Source organism: Aquarana catesbeiana, linkage group LG03 (assembly GCF_042186555.1).
Source record: "Aquarana catesbeiana isolate 2022-GZ linkage group LG03, ASM4218655v1, whole genome shotgun sequence".
In the NCBI taxonomy this organism is placed as follows: domain Eukaryota; kingdom Metazoa; phylum Chordata; class Amphibia; order Anura; family Ranidae; genus Aquarana; species Aquarana catesbeiana.
In genome coordinates, this window is record NC_133326.1 from 22623660 (window position 1) to 22646084 (window position 22425).

Genomic DNA, 22425 nt, shown 5'->3' on the forward strand with positions numbered 1-22425 from the left:
CAGGATAACATGCCGGCGCGCGCCCGTAGGGGCGCAGCAATCATGGCATGTCAGTGTGAAATGCCGCATCTCCGATCGTGATAAGAAGTCTCTAACAGAGGCTTCTTACCACGTGATCAGCTGTGACCAATCACAGCTGATCATCGTGTGAACCAGGAAGTGCCGGTAAACGTGAAATAAGACATGAAATTTTCACCACATGTCGGTAACAACCCTTGCAATCCATATATACAAATACACCAAAATGAAGCTCAGAAATTAAGTTATGTATAATAAAATGGAATGACACAGGGAAAAAGTATTGAACACGCTAACTGAATTGTATTAATTGGTACAAAATCCTTTGTTGGTAATGACAGCTTCAAGACGCCTCCTGTATGGAGAAACTAGTCGCATGCGTTGCTCACGTGTGATTTTGGCCCATTCTTCCACACAGCCTTCAAATCTTGAAAGTTCCATGGGCCTCTTCTATGGACTCTGATCTTTAGTCCTTTCCATAGATTTTCTATTGGATTCAAGTCAGGTGATTGGCTGGGCTATTCCAGCAGCTTTATTTTCTTTCTTTGAAACCAATTGAGAGTTTCCTTGGCTTTGTGTTTGGGATCATCGTCTTGCTGAAATGTCCTCCCTCGTTTCATCTTCATCATCCTGGTAGATGGCAGCAGATTTCTATCAAGAATATCTTGGTACATTTTTTCACTCATCCTTCCTTCAATGATATTAAGTTTGCCAGTACCGTATGCTGAAAATCAGCCCCATCCACACCATGATGTTCCCTCCTCCAAACTTCACTGTAGGTATGGGGGTGTTTTGGGGGTGATGTGCAGTGACATGTGACCTCCAAACAAGAGTTCAATTTTGGTCTCATCTGACCAGACTATATTCTCCCAGTAATTCTCAGGCTTGTCTAAATGTTCTGCAGCAAACTTTAAACGAGCTTCAACATGCTTTTTCTTCAGCAATGGACTCTTGTGTGGTGAGCGTGTATACAGGCCATGGCGGTTGAGTGCATTACTTATTGCTTTCTTTCAAACATTTGTACCTGCTAATTCCAAGTCTTTCTGAAGCTCTCCACAAATGGTCCTTGGCTCTTGGACAACGCGTCTGATAATTTTTTTCACTACTCTGTCAGAAATCTTGCAAGGAGTACCTGGTCGTGGCCGGTTTATGGTGAAATGATGTTCTTTCCACTTCTGAATTATGGCCCCAACAGTGCTCACCGGAACATTCAGAAGTTTAGAAATCCTGTAACCAATGCCTTCAGTATGTTTTGCAACAATAAGGTTGCAAAGGTCTTGAAAGAGCTCTTTGCTTTTACCGATCATGAGATGCTTCTTGTGTGACACCTTGGTAATGAGACACCTTTTTATAGGCCATCAGTTGAGACTGAATCAGCTGATATTAATTTGCCTTGACAAGGGGCTGGATTGCTTTCTAATTACTGATAGATTTCAGCTGGTGTCTTAGCTTTCCATGTCTTTTTGCACCTCCCTTTCCTCATGTGTTCAATACTTTTTCACTGTCATTCATATTTTTTTTACACATAACTTCATTTCTGAACTTATTTGTTTTGGTTTCTTTTGTATGTATGGGTTGCCATGGGTTCTTACTGACATGTAGTGAAAATTTCATGTCAATAGCACCTTTAGAAATATATTTACCTAGAAAAATGGTGACCTGTTCAATACTTCTTTTACCTGCTGTATATTATGCCACTACCACGAACAGAGTATGTTGTTGCCGTTTTCTATGGCATATAGATGCAATTGGTGGTATCCCACTTTTTTTAAAGTTTATATGCAAACTAGAGAATCTACTATATTCAAATTATTTTTTTAATTTCGGTGATATCCTGTCCTGGCTGTGATGAATAAATGAATACATCACCTCCAAAAAATACAGTTTTTTTTCTATCTTTTATCCCTTCAACCCAAAATGAAGATATCTAGAAGGTTCAAAAGCAATATAACATAAAATAGGTTTTTAATTTTATAGGGTTCGATTCCACATTCAAAGATGCTTCAAAGTTTCGGCTGTTCATGGTTGATTTCATTTTAGTGGTGCAGGACTTGTCTGCGCTTGTATGATTATGTCAGACAGATGAATTAATTCCGCGTTTTTCCTTTATTTATATAAAGCAAACCAGTCTGCCATTCTAATTTTAGGGTTTTATGAATCTTGTTTTGGTTTTGTCTCCCATTTCTATTACCTTTTGACTGTGACCAGTGTGTAGAAAAGAGAGATTAGGTATAAAGAAAAGGTTATGTTTGTCTATGATTACTCCTTGGAGTTACCAGTATTTTTACAGGATTAAAATAGAAAGTAGTGGATGCGTTTGGGCGTGCATGTATATCATGTGAGACATGGCAATATTTTGTTTTGTTTTTTTACTATTACATGTAGCACTACTCCTAACTTCAAAATAAAAGTTTAAATCTACGTTAATTTCCAGGCAGATTACTATGTGAATGATTTCTTTTCTAATCCTATATTAAGGGACAAAGGGTAAAGTCTTTGAGTACATTGGGTTATGCTGCTGCCTTAAGGAAATTAGACACTGGCAAACAAAGTTGTAAGGACAGCCCCTCCCCCTCCCAGCCTTCCTCAGTCTTTTGCTAGTGTCCTACGAGAAGTACTTGTACTTCAGGAGCACACACCTTGGTCGGTGCCTGGTACCAGGAAAGAACCTCCTTCGGCTACTTGGAAGAACCTCAAGCTAGCAAAAACATAGTACATATGCACGCAGGTCTTTGATTGTATTAAAAGCTCTTTCACTCTATTGCAAAAGCATGATGGTGCAAATTACTCCAGAGATAAAATGATAATCATGCCACTTTATAAAACTCTGGTTCGAACACATCTGAAGTCTTCCGTCCCGTTCTGGTCATTGGTCCTCGGCAAGAATGTGCTGGAACGGGAGAGAGTCCAGAGAAGGGCAACACAGCTAATAAGGGAACTGGAGGACCTCAATTATGAGAAATGATTACAAGCACTAAACTTCTCCCTGGAGAAGACGCTTGAGAGGACATATGATGGCGATCTACAAATGGCTCGATGGTGATTCCAGCGTAGGTAGGAAACAATTCAGTCTTAGGAAATGTAGACACAGGGCCATTCAATTAGATTGGAGGAGAAGCTGTTTAACCTTAAGCTGCGTAGGGGGTTTTCCACTGTCAGAGCGATAAGAATGTGGAACCTTCATCCACTATCGGTGGTGTCGGCTGGAAGTATTGATAGTTTTTAAACACTCTTGGACCTGCATTTTAGTGAACACAATATACAGGGATTTGGGAAATGATTATCGACATGAACACACATAAAACAAGCACACAGGTTGGTCTGGATGGACTAGTGTTTTTATTCAACCTTACCAACTATGAAATAGTCAAGCTCTCAACCATGTCTAGCTCTTCATCAAGCTAGGAGCAAACTGCACGCTAAAGCACAAGCACCAAACATTGTTTTATCCCTCCCACCAATCACAGCAAAGGAAGTATCTCCACTGACCAATGGGAAGACTTTAAATGAGGGTCCACCTGATGAAGATCTTCTAAATTTGTGTGTGGAAGGGAATAAAATTAATGGTAATGTCCTGGGGATAAAAAAACGAGTAATGTGGCCCTAAACACCTCATTATACATCCAATGGCTTCCCTGGGGGGGGGGGGGCAGAGGGGGCCCTGACACCCCCCCCCCCCAACATTATGCTGTGCCCCACCATGTGCGTGCAGATCCCCCCCCCCCCCCCCCCCCCCCCCCCCCAATAAAGGAAAAAAAAAATTTTTTTACAAAAAAGTCTAAGAGGGAGAGCGTCCCCAGTCAGCTCCTGTGGGTGATTCCTCCCCCCTCCCTCTGCTCGCTGACACTGCATAATGCGAGCGCTCACACAACCACGGCCGCCCGATCTGCTCCTTCCCCTGCATCCTCATTGGCAGGGAGAAGAGTGAGTTGCAGGAAGGACTCCACCAGGACTCTCAGTTACTGAAAAAACAGACTGATTTCTCCTGTCCTTAGGACAGGAGAACCAGCCTGTAAATTCCAAGAGATGCCAGACCAGCGCTGTCAATAGCAGGGGCAGGACAGCAAGAGGAGGCTGGGGAACCCCACAGTGGCAGAACACCAGGGCCTGGTGACAAGACAACCTTTGCAACCCTGATAGTTCTCCCACTGCTTTGGACCCTTATATTTTCTTAATATGCTGGTGACATACATCTCTTGTTTTCTGACACCCTGGTGTGGGGCCCCAATACAGTAGGAAGGGAGCTCACTGCAGAAAATGTGAAAGGGTCGTTGTGGGATCGTAGTAAAGGGGCCCCCAGGATATATATATAATTGCATTTTATAGTTGCCCCCCTACTTTTGTCCCTGTCCCCCCATGTGTGCCCCCCCTAAATATGAAAGCTGGTGACGCCACTGTATACATCATATTATTCCCTACAGGAACTTTCTATTCCATAGGATAATTATGTATCCTTTTGCCAGAGACAAAAAAAGGCTAAATCTTTATCTCCATCTACTCCTTGGACTAAGAGGAGTTCCTTTCGTTTCTCCCAGGCCTCCAGAGCAAATTCTGGAACCCAGTTCTGCTGTAGGTACTGGCCCCCTGAATCTTCAAAATCCACAAGCAAGTTCTCTTCACAATCAGGGTGTTCCCCCCACTTGTCAATATAGGCAGACATCTGCTGGCTATTGTGACTATCTAGAACCAGGACATTTTAGATGTTTGGGTCCAGAATGTTATATCCAGAGGCTTTAAACCAGACGTTTGGTCTCTGCCTCCCCCTTTTTCATATTGCCAAATTTTCCAGCATCCCCACAAGGATTGGCAAACCTCCATACTGCTTTGACTCCTCTCCTCCTGCAAGGGGTCATAGCCATTGTCCCGGAAAATGAAAGGTTCCAAACTTTCTATTCAAACCTGTTCACCATTACAAAAAACCAAAGGGAGCACCCACTCCATACTGAATCTAAAGGTTCTCAATACTTTTCTCCAGGTACAAAAAAATTAAGTATGGAATCAGTTAGGTCTGTCATTGCTTCCTTCCATCTGGGAGACTTTCTGGCCTCTGTGGAAATCAAGGATGCCTTCTTGCATATCCACAACTTCCCAGCTTACAAGTGCTATCTGCATTTTGCTCTCTGTACGCAAGATTACAAATTTGTTGCGAATTCCTTTGGCCTGTCCACTGCACCTTGTGTCTTTGGCAAGGTGGTAGCCTTTGTTCTTGCTCTGCTATGCTCTCAGGGCATCCCCATAGTGGGATATCTTCTTTTGAGGAAACAGTCAGCACTGGCTCTATTAGTCAATGTCCAACGGAATGTCTGAATACTACAGGGATTCAGGTGAATCCTAAATCTCAAAAATACCTCTGAAGCCGTCTAATCGCTTATCTGGGCTTGATTTTTGATATGACCCTGTCCCCAAGTTCTCCTTCCCATGGAGAAATCCCAGGCTCCCTGCTTCCACATTCAGACTCTACAGCCCAGGAGCCAACCTACCAATGCACAATTGTGCTGTGTAATTGTTTATATATATATATATATATATATATAATTTTTTTTTTTTTTGTAGGTCCCAAAACAGTCCAGACCCGTTGAGGCATTGGCTCCACTGGACAGAGGCATCACACCTTTGCTGGCCTACCTTCTTCTCATAGTGCATCCTGATGTAACATCATGTGGATAGCGGGGTGTGGTACATGCACACACACCTGGCCATCCACATGATGTTAAAAACAAAAAAAAAAAAAGGGATTTATTAGACCAGGCCACCTTCTTCCATTGCTCCGTGGCCCGATTCTGATACTCGTGCAATTTTAGGCTGTGGACATGGGTCACCATGGGCACCCTGACCAGACTGTGACTGCACAGCTCCATACGCAATAAACTGCAAAGCTCTGCATGTTCAGACACCTTTCTATCAGAACATATTCAGCAATTTGAGCCACATTAGCCTTATAATGGACTGCACGTTTGGCTGCCCATGACCCTGTTTTTTTTTCCTTGGACCACTTTTGGTCAGTCATGACCACTGCAGATCGGGAACATCCCACAAGAGCTGCAGTTTTGGAGTTGCTCTAACCCAGTCGCCTAGCCCAGGGGTCTTCAAACTTTTCAAACAAAGGGCCAGTTTACTGTCCTTTAGACTTTAGTGGGAGCCAGATTGTGGCAAAAGGGGGTAGAAAATGTCCCGGGCCCAACATCAGTGAGAATAAACATGGCCTCAGGGTTGGTGGTCAGTAGGAGGAGGAATATTACTACATCGCTAGTAAAAGTGGGAGGAATAGTACACCATTGTTGGTATCAGTGGGAGGCATAGTTCCCCATCATTAGTGTCAATGGCAGGAATTATGCCCCATGTTGGTGTCAGTGGTGCCTCATATCATTGGGATGAATAGTGCCTCATATCATTGGGAGGAATATCATTGGGAGGAATAGTGCCTCATATCATTGGGAGGAATAGTGCCTCATATCATTGGGAGGAATAGTGCCTCATATCATTGGGAGGAATAGTGCCTCTTGTCATTGGGAGGAATAGTGCCCCAAGGGCCAATCAAGGCTTGCAAAGGGCCACAGTTTGGAGACCACTGGTCTAGCCATTATAATTTGGCCAAAGTTGCTCAAAACCTTAGGCTTGCCCATTTTTTTTCTCATTTCAACACATCAACCTCAGAGACAACATGTTTACTTGCTGCCTAATTCATCCTACCCACTTTCAGGTGCCGTTGCCACGACATAATCAATGTTATTCACTTGATCTGTCAGTGGCCATAATGTTATGGTTGGTCAGTGTACGTTCCAAAGTATTCAAGAGTGTAGATGGCCAAATTACAGGCACAGCACTAGTTTATTGTTCATTGCTTTTAATAAGCTGACTCAGGCATCCTTTAACAGCCACGGCATTTCATTTACAGCCGAGAAAGGGGAGATTTTTAAAGTCAACACTTCTTGTGAAATATGTTGGTGACTGTAATTTCTACTCCACTAGTATTAACGCAGAATTTTTAAGTTGTGCGTGATACATCTTCACCAGTGCAGTGATCAGTGATAAAGCACAACACAATTTCGTTTTTGTTCATACAGTAAAACCTTGGATTGTGAGCATAATTCGTTCCGGCAACATGCTTGTAATCCAAAGCACTTGTATATCAAAGCGAATTTCCCCATAAGAAATAATGGAAACTCAGTTGATTCGTTCCACAAACATTTATTCATAGGTCTTTCAGATTATAGTCCATATAAAAAGATTATAGCAATGTGATGGGTTGTGTAACCATAAAATGTCCGTCTGCAAATGGAAGCCTCCACAAGGGGATTAGAAGCAAAACCCAACAGGAGCTCCAGAGTATAAAAGAGAAGAGAGGCGCCTCTAAGTGTAGCAATATGGTTACATTTAATGAAGGTACAACATTTAGCAACTTACATGGTTGATGATTAAAAGAGGCACATCTAAGTATGCAGGCATCCGGGGTAAATCTGTCCACATAGACCGTCCTCCTCACCGCCGGCTCTCTCACCGCTGTCAGTCTGCAATCGTGACCGGGAAAAGTACCCTGCAATAGAGTGATCTGAAAGTGAGGCTTGAAGCGCTCGTGGAGTGCAGTGTGGAAGGGATGACGTCAATGGCGGTACGGAGGACGGTCTATGTGGACATCTTTACCCTGGATTCCTGCATACTTAGATGTGCCTCTTTTAATCATCAACTTTGTGAGTTGCTAAATGTTGTACCTTCATTAAATGTGACCATATTGCTACACTTGAAGGCGCCTCTCTTCTCTTTTATACTCGATTGTGACATGATGCTACTTGTATATGAAGGTATCGTTTGTATATAAAGTCAAAATTTATCAAAAAATGATGCTTGTCTTGCAAAACACGCTCAAACCAAGTTGCTCTCAAACCAAGGTTTTACTGTATATAGAATTTAGTGATATGTTTCTTTAATACACATCAGAATAATGTCACCTTTTTGCATCCCCACAGGAACAGTGATCGGCTAGGAAATGGAGTGCTGTACGCATCGGTGAATCCTGAGTACTTCAGCGCAGCAGAAAGTAAGTAGCTGCTGCCATCAGTTATGTAACTTGTGTTGTTCAGTGGCTGGCACTGCCTTTGTACCCAGAGATATAGAAGAAAGACAGCGGATCTCTGTAGCGTAGAGCAGTTTGGTGCCTGACGTCATTTGGCATTTCTAGACATAGGTTACTTTGGCTGGTTCGGTTTGTTGCCAGAGTGGAAATTCCAAAGCTTTGTTTTACTAGCTGAACAAGTTTTGGCACGACCCATCACATTCACATTGGTAATGAACCAGGGCAAAAAAATATTCAGCTTCCACCGAGACCGCAGTATGTTATAGTTCATAGCCTCATAACCTTGCATACCCCAGGGACTGTTAGCAGTCTAATACCACAGGTTGCTATGCAAAAAACTCCCATTCATTCATGTTCTACATCAGGGGTCTCCAAACTTTCTAAACAAAGGGCAAGTTTACTGTCCTTCAGACTTAGTGATGGTAAAGTTTTGGGTTTTTTTTAGTTAAAGATAACAAACATGCTATACTTACCTGCTCACTGCAATGGTTTTACACAGAGCAGTCCTGATCCTCCACTTTTCGGGTCCCTCTTGTGCGCTCCTGGCCCCTCCCTCCAGTTGAGTGCCCCCACAGCAAGCAGCTTGCTATGGGGGCACCCGAGCCAAGCTGCCGCTCCATGTGTCCATTCAGACATGGCGCCCCGGCCCCGCCCCCTTTCTCTCCTTATTGGCTGACTGACATTGACAGCAGTGGGAGCCAATGGCGCCGTGCTGCTGTCTCAGCCAATGAGGGGAGGTGAGTCCCAGGCAGCCGAGACACTCCTACAACATTGGTGGATAAAGATGGGGCTTAGGTAAGTATGAGGGGGGTTGCTGCCCTCAGAAGGCTTTTTATCTTTATGCATAGAATGCAAGATTAAGATAAAAAAAGCCTTCTGCACTTACAATCACTTTAAGGAGGGCTGGACTGTGGCCATTGGGAGTAGAAATGGTCTCGATGTCAGTGGGAATAAACCATGCCCCATCGTTAGTGGGAGGAATTGTGCCCCATTGTTGGTTTCATTGGTGCGGGTTGTGCCCCGTCATTGGTGCGGGTTGTGCCCCGTCATTGGTGCGGGTTGTGCCCCGTCATTGGGGAGGAGTTGTGCCCCGTCATTGGGGAGGAGTTGTGCCCCGTCATTGGGGAGGAGTTGTGCCCCGTCATTGGGAGGAGTTGTGCCCCGTCATTGGGAGGAGTTGTGCCCCGTCATTGGGAGGAGTTGTGCCCCGTCATTGGGAGGAGTTGTGCCCCGTCATTGGGAGGAGTTGTGCCCCGTCATTGGGAGGAGTTGTGCCCCGTCATTGGGAGGAGTTGTGCCCCGTCATTGGGAGGAGTTGTGCCCCATCTATGAAGTCATTGGGAGGAATTGCGCCCCATCTTTGGAGTCATTGGGCGGAATTGCGCCCCATCTTTGGAGTCATTGGGCGGAATTGCGCCCCATCTTTGGAGTCATTGGGCGGAATTGCGCCCCATCTTTGGAGTCATTGGGCGGAATTGCGCCCCATCTTTGGAGTCATTGGGCGGAATTGCGCCCCATCTTTGGAGTCATTGGGCGGAATTGCGCCCCATCTTTGGAGTCATTGGGCGGAATTGCGCCCCATCTTTGGAGTCATTGGGCGGAATTGCGCCCCATCTTTGGAGTCATTGGGCGGAATTGCGCCCCATCTTTGGAGTCATTGGGCGGAATTGCGCCCCATCTTTGGAGTCATTGGGCGGAATTGCGCCCCATCTTTGGAGTCATTGGGCGGAATTGCGCCCCATCTTTGGAGTCATTGGGCGGAATTGCGCCCCATCTTTGGAGTCATTGGGCGGAATTGCGCCCCATCTTTGGAGTCATTGGGCGGAATTGCGCCCCATCTTTGGAGTCATTGGGCGGAATTGCGCCCCATCTTTGGAGTCATTGGGCGGAATTGCGCCCCATCTTTGGAGTCATTGGGCGGAATTGCGCCCCATCTTTGGAGTCATTGGGCGGAATTGCGCCCCATCTTTGGAGTCATTGGGCGGAATTGCGCCCCATCTTTGGAGTCATTGGGCGGAATTGTTCCCCATCTTTGGAGTCATTGGAAGGGATTGTACCCCATCTTTGGTGTCATTGAGAGGAGTAACAGTTTAGTTTGCGTACTTATACAGTCATCAAGTAAGACATAACCACCACACCACCAAATGTAGAGTGTTTTTTTGTGATTGTGTTCCATGCGATCTGAATATGCATAGAATATAACTTTTAAGCACTAACTAGGTGCTATTTGCACACGTGGTCACTGTGTGGTAACTGTGCTCAAGATGGTAGATGTAGTAGTCGTATTGTTCTTGACATACAAATCCAGCCTCTCATGAAAGAATGGCATCTTCTAAACGCTAGGGAAAGCTGTATTGGTTACCCTAGTAATCTTGGAGGATGATTCCAAAATGCTAACAACCTATGACCCTGCCAGATCCACAAATGTCTCGACCAACTTTTGTCAAACAAGCTGGACTGAAAATGGTCACCAGATTAGCACCAGCAACCAGCCAGTTGCAGGCACTGTTCAGGAATTCTGACAGCTGCTTTACCACTGCCCCTTAAAATGGTTATAAACACTTACATATACTCAGTGAAGCGAGAAGGCCTCAGGTGATCCACAAAGATGAAACAAATTCTCCTACATAAGTCTTACCTGTTTATCTGCAGCCCTCTCTTCTCTACAGCTGTTCAAAGCACAGAATTTATAAAGCTTGTGTGAGCTGTCAGAAAAAAGGGGCATAGACCTGAAATTACACACTGCAGATCTCTGTGAGGAGAGCTCTGAGAGCTGATTGGAGGGATAGGAACAGAGCTGAAGCTGTCAATCACAGGCTGTGTGCTGGAGCTCTTTCTCCTGCTACCTTTTTTTCTCTTGGTGTCAGGAAAACTTGTCATAAGTGATTTGTGTTGATAGCAGAGAAACAAAGCAGCACACAGAAATGATACTTGGCGGTCTGGATTGAGACAAGTACACAGTATAGAGAGATATGCTTTGTTCATATTTCATGCCTGAGGTTTACAACCACTTTAAGCTACAAGGCACACCGGGGGTTGTATACTCACTGCAATGCTTTGCTTTGTGGTGCGGCAAAAAAATGAACTAAAATGTACATGTTGCATTGGGCAACAGTACCACATGCTGAACACTTCTCCACCGCGGATCGCTCTTCAGAGGGCAACGAGCCCTTAGAAAGACCAGCAGATTGTAGCCTGTAGGAACAGACACCCGCTTCGTTTTACGCGCAAGCTTTATTGCAATGAAATTACTACCAGGTAATGTTGTACATTTCGTTTCTGCAAATCAGATACTGAAATAAATCTGGAAGCTGACTACTCGTTTACGGGACATTATCTGCCATCATGTGCAGACCTTTCCGAGCGCATTCAGTTAAATTTTACAAATCTGTATTTAACTCATGTGCAGTCTCACCTAGAGGCATGTCGTTAAAATGCCATCCATATCCTTTTCCTGACAATTTATAATTTTGTCTCTACTCCGCTGGCATCTGTTTCATACAGTCTCTATGCCGCTTTTTGTGCAGAATGACAATTTACATTCTTTTCTCCCAAAATGCTTACTCTGACACCTAGATAAGGTGTATTCATAATAATGGCAGATATGAGCTTTTTAAAATTCTTAAAGAATAATTTAGAGCTATCTATCTGGGAAGAGGGGAGCAGAAGGAACCATGGTACTTGGCAGTTGTAGAACATTGTTACATCCTCTGCTTCGAAGGTAGATTTACTTCCAAAGGTGCTTTATGTGAGCCTTTGCTATTGAATGTGCTTTTTTTAATTTGCAGGAAAGAAAACCTGGGAGGGGGAGCCTTGTAGCTTAAATGTATATAACAGTTTAAAGAGTCCTAATGTACAGTGAGAAGTGGCGAGTCGCTTTGAGCTGGGTATTTTTTTCCATATTGCAGGGGCCACATTGTGGGTTTAGAAACAATTGCAGGCCAAAAAGAAAATAATTTGTTTCATTATACAAGTCTCCCCTTACATCTAGCAGTGCCCAGCACAGTCCCTTCTTAGATCCAGAAGGACCACAGAGTTCCCCCTTGGATCCAGGAGGATCCCAGCAGACAGAGCTCCCCCTTGGATCCCAGCAGGATCCCAGCAGACAGAGTTCCCCCTTAAATCCCAGCAGGATCCCAGCAGCATCCCAGCAGACAGAGTTCCCCCTTGGATCCCAGCAGGATCCCAGCAGACAGAGTTCCCCCTTGGATCCCAACAGGATCCCAGCAGACAGAGTTCCCCCTTGGATCCCAGCAGGATCCCAGCAGACAGAGTTCCCCCTTGGATCCCAGCAGGATCCCAGCAGACAGAGTTCCCCCTTGGATCCCAGCAGGATCCCAGCAGACAGAGTTCCCCCTTGGATCCCAGCAGGATCCCAGCAGACAGAGTTCCCCCTTGGATCCCAGCAGGATCCCAGCAGACAGAGTTCCCCCTTGGATCCCAGCAGGATCCCAGCAGACAGAGTTCCCCCTTGGATCCCAGCAGGATCCCAGCAGACAGAGTTCCCCCTTGGATCCCAGCAGGATCCCAGCAGACAGAGTTCCCCCTTGGATCCCAGCAGGATCCCAGCAGACAGAGTTCCCCCTTGGATCCCAGCAGGATCCCAGCAGACAGAGTTCCCCCTTGGATCCCAGCAGACAGAGTTCCCCCTTGGATCCCAGCAGACAGAGTTCCCCCTTGGATCCCAGCAGACAGAGTTCCCCCTTGGATCCCAGCAGACAGAGTTCCCCCTTGGATCCCAGCAGACAGAGTTCCCCCTTGGATCCCAGCAGACAGAGTTCCCCCTTGGATCCCAGCAGACAGAGTTCCCCCTTGGATCCCAGCAGACAGAGTTCCCCCTTGGATCCCAGCAGACAGAGTTCCCCCTTGGATCCCAGCAGACAGAGTTCCCCCTTGGATCCCAGCAGACAGAGTTCCCCCTTGGATCCCAGCAGACAGAGTTCCCCCTTGGATCCCAGCAGACAGAGTTCCCCCTTGGATCCCAGCAGACAGAGTTCCCCCTTGGATCCATCCAATGCCCATTAGGGGGACTAGGGAAGGGTCATGGCCAACAGTGGATGCTCCAGTCTTTATATTCTGAGACGAAGACCACTGCCAGCCAGTTGGTGTATTTTCATGGACAATTGCTGAGGGCCAGATACAATCTTGGGTAGCATGTGTCCCTCAGGCCAAAATTTGGAGACCCTTGCCTTATACTATGAGTGGGGTCCTTTTGACACCGGCTTTCGGATTGGAAGCTTCATGTAAGTCTATGGGCAGGTGAATATAAACAGACGTGCGCCCGTTTACATCCGCTTACCTCTGAGTCCATTCAGGTTCAGAAAAAGGAAGAGATCTTTGACCTTCTCTGTTTTTCTGGACCTAAGCATGGCAGATCTGAGGTAGATTAATGTACTGTAAGTGGACACAAGTCCGTTTTCATTTGATCGTCCATAGATCTCCAAAGGTCCAGTTGCAAAATACAGGAAAAAAAAAAAAAAAAACTGAACGGGCACGCATGTTCTGCTCCAGTTTAGCAGGGGGTCTGCCAACGGATCGCCAGCTGAACGTACCGGATGAGGCCCATGTGAAAGGAACCTTAATATATGTTTAAAGTTCAACATGTCACTTTTTCCTAATTCTGGGGAAACCTTTGAAGCCAAATGTTCGGTATTGTTTGTCAAGCTAGTGAGGTTAATAAGCAGCTCACAAAGGATGGACTCCACAGAGTCTGATGCTTTTAGTAAGCGAGCCACTCCTTCTGGAGGAATTTGTGGTAGCACACAGCAGAAGGTAACTCCAGATGCACCGAGACCCTGGAGCTGTCTCTGTAAAAGAAAAATCTTTTCACATTCATATTAATTACCCATCCAGCACATTCTGAAAGGTTGTTGTTCTTTCCCCTGTTTATCCCATAATTACTTTCCACCTGGGTTCTGATTTTCCTGAGCCTCAGGGAGATTTAACCTGTTGAAGAATTTACTCTCCTCCTTCTGTGTCATATCCCCTTAAATCTTCAGGGTTTGGTTGGGTCAGAATTGCCAATTTACATCCTTCCATCTCTTCCCGTAGATAAGATTTTTTTTTTTAACCTGCTATATCTCCTGCTGTTCGTATGCATTGTATACATTACTTTCAATTAAAAAAATGTGCTATGTAGGATATTGCAGCTTCTCTAGAAGTAAATATATATAATCTATTTTTTTAATGGCTTCCCACCTAATACGACAGTCATTACTCATTTAGGCATCTCCAAAACTTGTATAAAGGTGAGCTCCAGGAAAAGCAAGACTATTCCCTTGGAGTGCGGCTGCCACAGCACTGCAAGAGATTAATGCTTGTTTAGGTCTAGGGCAGTGGCTCCAAACCTTCACACAAAGGGACCAGTATACTGTCCTTCAGGCACTGAAGAAGGCGGATTGCTGGTCCGCTCCGCTTATGTAGTGGGGACATAGACACCGCCCGCTCTCCGGACCGTCTGTTTACACCCTACACCCAACTGCCATCCGATCCAGTCCGTCAGACGAATGGGGAATGGATCCCCATCTGTCTGCTGTTAGCGGATAGGATCGGATTGGAACATATTTGTATACACTCACCACTCCACAGTGTCCTAGATGATGGACCTTTTCTGCCTTTTGCTCTTTGCTTATCTACTTTTATTATTTTATCTTCGGATTCCTATATCAACTCTTCACAATAGTAAAATATTTGTTTGGAAAGTCTGTTCTGGTTTAGGACACCTTTGATTGCATGGCACTGTATGACAAGTAATTGCCATTACAATTATGATAATCGGCCAGTAACGTGTCAACTGATTAGCTATCTGCTCTTGGCTAATATTGTTAGATAAGGCTCAGGGCACGTTCTCAGTTGACGATTTTATTAACCTCTGTGTGTTCCTATCAGTTTCAGAAAACTGTTTTACTATAAATATAGTCTTAAGCTGCTGATCAAATGAAAATTTTAACTTCCCATTCAACAAAAGTCAGTGGGAAAGGCCATAGATGGATCAAAATCAGGCCTTTCCCTGCTGAACCAGACACATTTCGATCCATCTATGGCAGTGGTTCTCAACCCTTCTAGTGCCGTGACCCCTTGATAAAATTTCCCAAGTTGTGGGGACCCCTAACAGTAAAATTTTTATAGCGTGGGTTGTCAGCACCCAAGGCAAGACAAGTAATTTGCGCCCCTAAACCCATGGACATAGAGCGTTCCCTGAGTCCCTTCCACTTGTACAGTATTAAAACCCTTTATGGTACATTTTAGGATGTTCTACTTTCTCTTTGTTCTCCTTTCTTTCCCTTTTATCTCTCTCTATCCTAATGTCTTGTTTTTTTTCCCCATCCCTCTCTCTAGCCATCTTTCTTGTTCTTTCTCCTATTTTTTCTCTCCCTTTTTCTTTGTTCCTCCCCCTCTTTTCCTCTCCCTTTAGTCTCTATTTTTATTCCTTCTCTTACTCCTTGGTGGGGGGAATGGGATGAGTGGCAGTGCTGGGGGGGAGTTCTGATCAGCCAACTTAGGTGCTCTTGATTAAGGTCATCTGCTGATCTGAGAACTGTAGTGGGGACTTTTAATGGCAACTCTAAAAACAGGTAGTGTTACTCACTGTGTCTCCAGCTCTGTGTGTGTCTCGTAGCAGTGACACCTTTGCCGAAATCCAGAGATAGGGTCTCCTCTAGCCCCTCCCACTTCACATTCCTCACCAGTCAGCTGATCTCTAGTCTCTGCCCCCCCAGCCATGCCGTGAACTGAATGGGGGGCCGCAAAAAGGCTGGGAGAGCGGTGCGGGCATCAGGAACAGCCCAGGATTTGGTGACCCCTGGCAAATTGTCATTTGACCCCCGAGGGGGTCCCGACCCCCAGGTTGAGAACCAGTGATCTATGGCCTCCTTTAGGCTCTTGATCTAATCACAAATATACATTATTTTATTTTTTTGGTTCTTGTAAAAAGACTTGCATTATATGAAGTATATCCCTCAGACATTTGGGGTGCCCAGATTGTGGCCAGCAGGAGTGCAAATTTTCCTGGCATCAGTGGGAGAAAACATCACCACATTTGATATTAGGGGGAGGAATAGTGCCCTGTTGTTGGTATCATTGGGAGGAAAGGTACCCCATTATTGGTGTCAGTGGGAGAAAATGTGCCCCGTTAGTGTCGGCAGAATAGTGTCTCATGTCAGTTGGAGGAATAGTACCCCATTATTGGTGTCATTTGGTGAAAATGTGCCCCATTGTTGGTGTCAGTTGGCAGAATAGTGTCTCATATCTGTGGGAGGAATGGTACCCCATTACTGGTGTCAGTGGGAGAAAAGGTGCCCCATTGTTGGTGTCAGTTGGCAGAATAGTGTCTCATATCAGTGGGTGGAATAGTACCCCATTATTGGTGTCAGTGGGCAAAAAGGTGCCCCATAGTTGGTGTCAGTTGGCAGAATTAGTGTCTCGTATCAGTGGGAGGAATAGTGCCCCAATGACTTAATAAAGACATGGAAACGGCAACAGTTTGGAGACCATTGATCCATACCTAATATCCACACCTACATGACTTCTAACCCTGTTCGTTCTTCATTTTACAGTGTATGTGCCCGACGAGTGGGAGGTTCCTCGAGAGAAGATAACTATGAACCGTGAGCTGGGTCAAGGCTCGTTTGGCATGGTGTATGAAGGCATTGCGAAAGGGGTAGTAAAAGACGAGTCAGAGACTAGGGTAGCCATAAAAACAGTGAACGAAGCAGCTAGCATGCGAGAGAGAATAGAGTTCTTAAACGAAGCTTCGGTGATGAAAGAATTTAACTGCCATCATGTGGTAAGAACACTAGATGTAATTTGATTTCATTTTTCCGTAAGCTACAAATGAAACTGTACTTGTTTATCTTCCGTCTAATGATTCCTTTTCCACCTTCTAGGTCCGTCTGTTAGGCGTTGTTTCCCAAGGTCAGCCAACACTTGTCATCATGGAGTTAATGACTCGTGGAGACCTCAAAAGTTACCTGAGATCTCTAAGGCCAGATGCCGAGGTTAGTATTACTTTCTCATACTTTGGATGGTGCATTTGCTAATTGTAGTTTTGTTTCGTCTGGCTAGTACTTAAGGGGTACGTATACTGTACCTTTTCAGCCTAGTGCCCGGTCGGTAAATAAATTCAACATCTCCATACATACCAGGTACCTTTAAGCTGAAGTTCACTACAACCTTAACCTCCTACTGGCCTGGATTTTCTTCCTGCAATGTGTAATCACAGCAGAACTCCATAGACTTTGGGGATTTCTGCTGAAGAAGAATGCCCCATATAAGTCTGTCTTTATTTTCTTTTTTTTATTCTGTGCATATGTGGACTGCAGAAAGGACCTCCAGACCAGCAGGATGTATACAATGAGGTAAGAACCTCAGCTACTGCGATTTGGGGAAGGTGGGTTAGATTAAGGTTCAGCAACAGAAACGGTGCTGATCATCTAGAAAGCAGTGGGCAGGACTAGGTTTGGCCAGGTGTTAATTGACAAGTTACAGTCTTCTGTACCAGCAGTGAAAATGCATACATGAGAGTGACAACTCTGCCCAAAATTCAGGAGCAGGGCAGTATAGTTGCCACCCCATCGAAAGAAGCTGGATTAGGTGGACTTAAGTAGCAGGCTTGACAAGTATTTGTGGGCTTTTGCAGTAGGAGAAAACTGTATGTGCTGATGCACTTAAGAGATGTTGCAGCACTTTTTTTTTTTTTTTTCAATGAAATGCCATGGTTCTATTTAAAGGTTTTGGGGAGAAGTAGATGCCTAAGAGGTTTAGGATAGCTGGTGTTTGGCCAATGAGGAGCCTTCTGCTGTTACATTGGGGTGGGGAGAAAGCCTTGACGGAGGGCTCCTCTGCATTCCTAGCACCTGGGGATTGAAAGGTAGGTGAATATGTGAAGTGCAACAGTTAAGTGAACCCGTTACAATGATCTGTGTGAGCAAAGCCCAGGTTCACTTTAACAGGTACTAGAGATCTTGATGCCAGCTCCTGTTACTCTGCTCCTCCTCAAGGATGCCACTTTTTAGACCATGGGTGCTCAACCTGTGGCCCTCCAGCTGTTGCGAAACTACAAGTCCCATCATGCCTTAGCCTTTGGGAGTCATGCTTGCACCTGTCAGCCACTTGCAATGCCTCATGGGACTTGTAGTTCTGCTGGAGGGCCACAGGTTGAGAAACCATGTTTTAGACTAAACCTTTTTAGTGACTCTTGAGAGAGGTAGGTCACCAACAAAACCCAGTAAAGACAAATGCCTTGCTCATACTGTAGGTTGTGCTGCTGGCTCTGGTCTTGTAAGCAGCCCAAAAAAATATTTTTAAACTTTTTAATAGGGGGGAGGAAGGGTAAGCACCTCTGTCAAGTTTTAAATGTTTTCCTTTCAAAGAGACTTTTTTTTAAAATACTGTTCTGTTTGGTGTCCGTCACCTTGACTGGGAAGCATGGGGTACTTTCCCCAGTAGGGGCTCAAAAAGCAATAAAAACTGTAACAGAGGTTTTCTCCCCTCCCTGTCCAAAGGGAGCCCTCTAATCGCATGTTTACACATCTAATGAATCCATTGACTTGGAGGTTCTTTATGGCCACCCCCATCCCCCCTGCTGTCCATCTTGTCAACAAGCGTGTCCCAGCTATGGATATTGGTGTTCTCATTGACCAAAAGGATGTTGTGGTGGGACAGAATTAATTTCCTAGGCTCAGAGGTCTCTCTTTCCTTAGACTATATAGCCTTCAAAAGGAGCATCAAAAACTTCAAAAACTTAGCAAACCTGGCAGTTTCGCTTTAAAAAAGACCTTCAGGATCGGGGTATGGTGCCTAAAATTGTGTGATTTTTATTTTTTCTCTATGCCCCCAATCCAGAGGTTTTAAATTGCATAGTTTTGGGTTCCAGCATGCCTCTGTCCACTGTAATCCATCCAGCCATAGACATAAACATCTTTTGGGCCAACGACTGGTTCTGGCAAGCTTGAGCATCTTGGAACTTAAACTTTGCATCTGATCAAGGGCACAGAGATAACTGTAAAGCAAATGATTGCACTGGTCTTACTCAAGAGCCCTATGTTTTTTTGTTTTTTTTCTAAAAACATCCTGACCTGAATTCAAAAGTGCCTAAGGTAACAGCAATGTAAAGTGCAGACACGTTGCCTACAAGTACCTAAGTTGATCTTTCAGTGGACTCCTCCTGGACACAGGTTGTACATAGGTTAGTTCCCTGGATGCCAGACCCAGGCTGTACATGGGACCTTGACTTCTGTTGTCCTTTCAGTGGAGGGCCCCCTACATCCTAGATCCAGGCTGTACATGGGGCCTTGACTTCTGTTGTCCTTTCAGTGGAGGGCCCCCTACATCCTAGATCCAGGCTGTACATGGGGCCTTGACTTCTGTTGTTCTTTCAGTGGAGGGCCCCCTACATCCTAGATCCAGGCTGTACATGGGGCCTTGACTTCTGTTGATCTTTCAGTGTAGCCCCCCTGGATCCTAGACCCCTGTTGATTTTTTTCAGTGGAGTTTCCTGGATCCTAGACCCAGGCTGTACATGGGGCCTTGACTTCTCTCCAATTTGGGATTAAACTCCCCCATCATCATTACCAGTATAACGTTGAGCATCTACTGTCCACTTGGGCTCTTCCATTTTGCACTTACTTGGCAGAGGTATTTGGGGTTTAATCAAGGTTCGGTTAGAAGTTGATGTTTCATGTATAGCCTGGATCCAGAATCCAAAGTCGATCAACAACTATCAATGTGAAGATGAATACAAAGGCTTTCAGCCAACACAAGGTCCCTTCACTTCAGCATTAGTGTTGGCTTAGTAATTTTGGCCAGGTGGGTTACTTTATTCTAGGCAAATAATCAATATAAGTTTATATGTCCTTTTAACATGGAGACCATAAATGGCATTCTGAACCTATGAAGACACTTTGAGTTAATATCCCCCCCATACACCCCTCTGCAGCATGTTAGCGTGCTCCAAGAATCCCTTGATTATTGATTTGTAAGTTGGCCCGGGAGGTCAACTGTGTGTTACATCTGGAGCTCAGCTATTTAAAGACATTTCAGTGGTGCAGGTGGAAGTAAACAGGAAAGGGGTTGGAGGAGCTGTCGGGTAAGAATAAGAAATGAAGGCTTCTGGTTTAGATTGCAAAAGGAAATTAAATCAAAAGGGCAGTTATTATGAGCAGAAAGATCTGATCTACTGTCTTTTTCAATTGTGCCTACACATAGATCAGCAGAGTCTTTCCTCCCACTCTTTAGTTAAGTAGAGGCAGTTGATTCCATTAAAATTGATTAGTAATCGATTACAGGTTTGCTTTATAAAATTGTTACCAATAAAATTCTATCATTTTGATTTGGTACTTTTTTTATAAGAACCAAAGCTATTTGTAAAGTTGTGCCAATGCTGATGCCGGTTCACTCGTTCTTGCTCCGGTGGGCTTGGCAACATTTGTTTCACCAAGGAGCAGTGGTAGTGTGAGCCAGGGACACCTTTTATTCTTGGTTCAGCTCTAGAAAAACAATTTCAAGGAAGGTTGAGACAGTTGCTGGGTCTCTCCGGTATTCTATACTAGATCTCTGTTGGATCGCCCCATAGCAAAATTACGGGACCCTTGGAACCTGATTGGCACGTATGATATATCAGTTGTGTACATTCTGTTTCCAAACATTGCTTATATAGTGGGGTTGATTGATTATTCGAGGCTTATTTCTTAGCTCATTCTCTGCATTCCATGGTTACCTCTTCCCAGATAATAAATCATCCTGGTGCCAGGTACCATTGTGAGAAAGTTAAATGGCAACGTTAGACCCAAGGCTGCCTATCTGCATTCCAGTGTCCAAGAAAGCAACTTCCAAATTCCAGGAAGAGCTCTTGTGGCCCTGCTATCACCAGCACTCTAAATTCCAATGTTTATAGAGCTGGATGGCCTTAAAACAGACTTGTGAGAATCTAGAGATTTTTTATTTTTTATTTTTATGGCTTGGTTGCCAGGCAGCTGCTTAATAAGTCACTTTAGATATGTAATAATATCATAGGCAATTCTTCATTTAATGACACGGTTGTGTGTAGCTAAATGTCATGATTCTTTTATCACATGGGATGGGTAAGGCTATGTTTTATAACCACCATAGCATGGCTGTGTTCACATGGACTTCACATCTCCATGCAGCTTTTATTTAGGTCATCTCGTACAAACTTGAACACCCAGAACTAGGAACCCAATTAAAAACCTAGGAGCAAGCACTACGCAGCCTTCATAAAGTTAAGCAGTTAAATGGAAAACATTTGTTCTGTTTTAAATAGACTTTATATTAACAAATGAGCAAAACTACAGAGCAAATTTAAACCATTAAACCGAAAGTTCCATAGAAAGTACAGGCCGGCAACTCGACAGCTTCTCCATAGAAAATATTTATTTAAGCATCCACAGCAATAACATCATCCAAAAATGCTGACGCGTTTCGGCCTTAGGCTTTGATCAAAAGCATAAAGCTATTAAACCGAAACTGCCAAATGTTCAACATTTGCTAACCTGCATAGTGGTAGCTGCATCTGTCTCTCACGGTGTAGACCAGTCATGGTCCTGGAGCTGACCGTTATCGGTTTGAGAAAGGGAGGAAGCATTTGGGCACAGGATTGTAGGGGTGGTCAGCTAAAGGAATCTAACAGTGGGTGGGACTTAAAATTTGAGCTAATTTACTGTGTGCACAGTAACATATGGCACAATTCTTGTATCCAAAGAATATTTTTTTAATTACTGTGCCATTGTTTTCCGCTCACCCAACAAATTAAATTCAAAATACTAACAACTACTTACAAAGCCATCCACAGCTCGGCCCCCCAGCTACATCACTAACCTAACCTCAAAATACCATCCCTAATCAGTCTCTTCGTTCCTCTCAAGACCTCCTGCTCTCCAGCTCTCTTGTCTCCTCCTCCCATGCTCGCCTCCAGGACTTTTCCAGAGCCTCTCCCATCCTATGGGAACTCCCTACCCCCAACCTGTCCGATTATCTCCTACTCTGTTTATCTTTTTTAGATGATCCATGAAAACCCTCTTCAGAGAAGCCTATCCTGCCCCACCTAACAACTGTACTTTTATTGTCTCCATCAGCTGATCCCCCACAGTTTATTACCTTTTTGTATCACTTGACCCTCCCTCTTAGATTGTAAGCTCTAACGAGCACGGCCCTCTGATTCCTCCTGTATTGTAACTGTACTGTCTGCCCTCACGTTGTAAAGTGCTGTGCAAAATGTTGGTGTTATATAACTCCTGTATAATAATAGGAGTCTAACAGAGATCTGTAATGTAGGGGTCAGGAGTGCGCAATGCACAGGTCAGTAGAGTAGAGCAAAACAA

General features: G+C 44.7%; 1 protein-coding gene across 1 annotated transcript in view; it reads left to right on the forward strand.

Annotated features, from left to right (window-relative positions):
* Window positions 1-22425, forward strand: part of IGF1R (insulin like growth factor 1 receptor) — a gene marked incomplete at its 5' end in the record, with an annotated part of 112840 nt that overhangs the window by 60162 nt on the left and 30253 nt on the right. Inside the window, 3 exon segments of the mRNA XM_073618391.1 lie at window positions 7983-8053; window positions 16645-16874; window positions 16975-17085. Of these exon segments, the coding sequence (XP_073474492.1) occupies window positions 7983-8053; window positions 16645-16874; window positions 16975-17085 (412 nt within the window).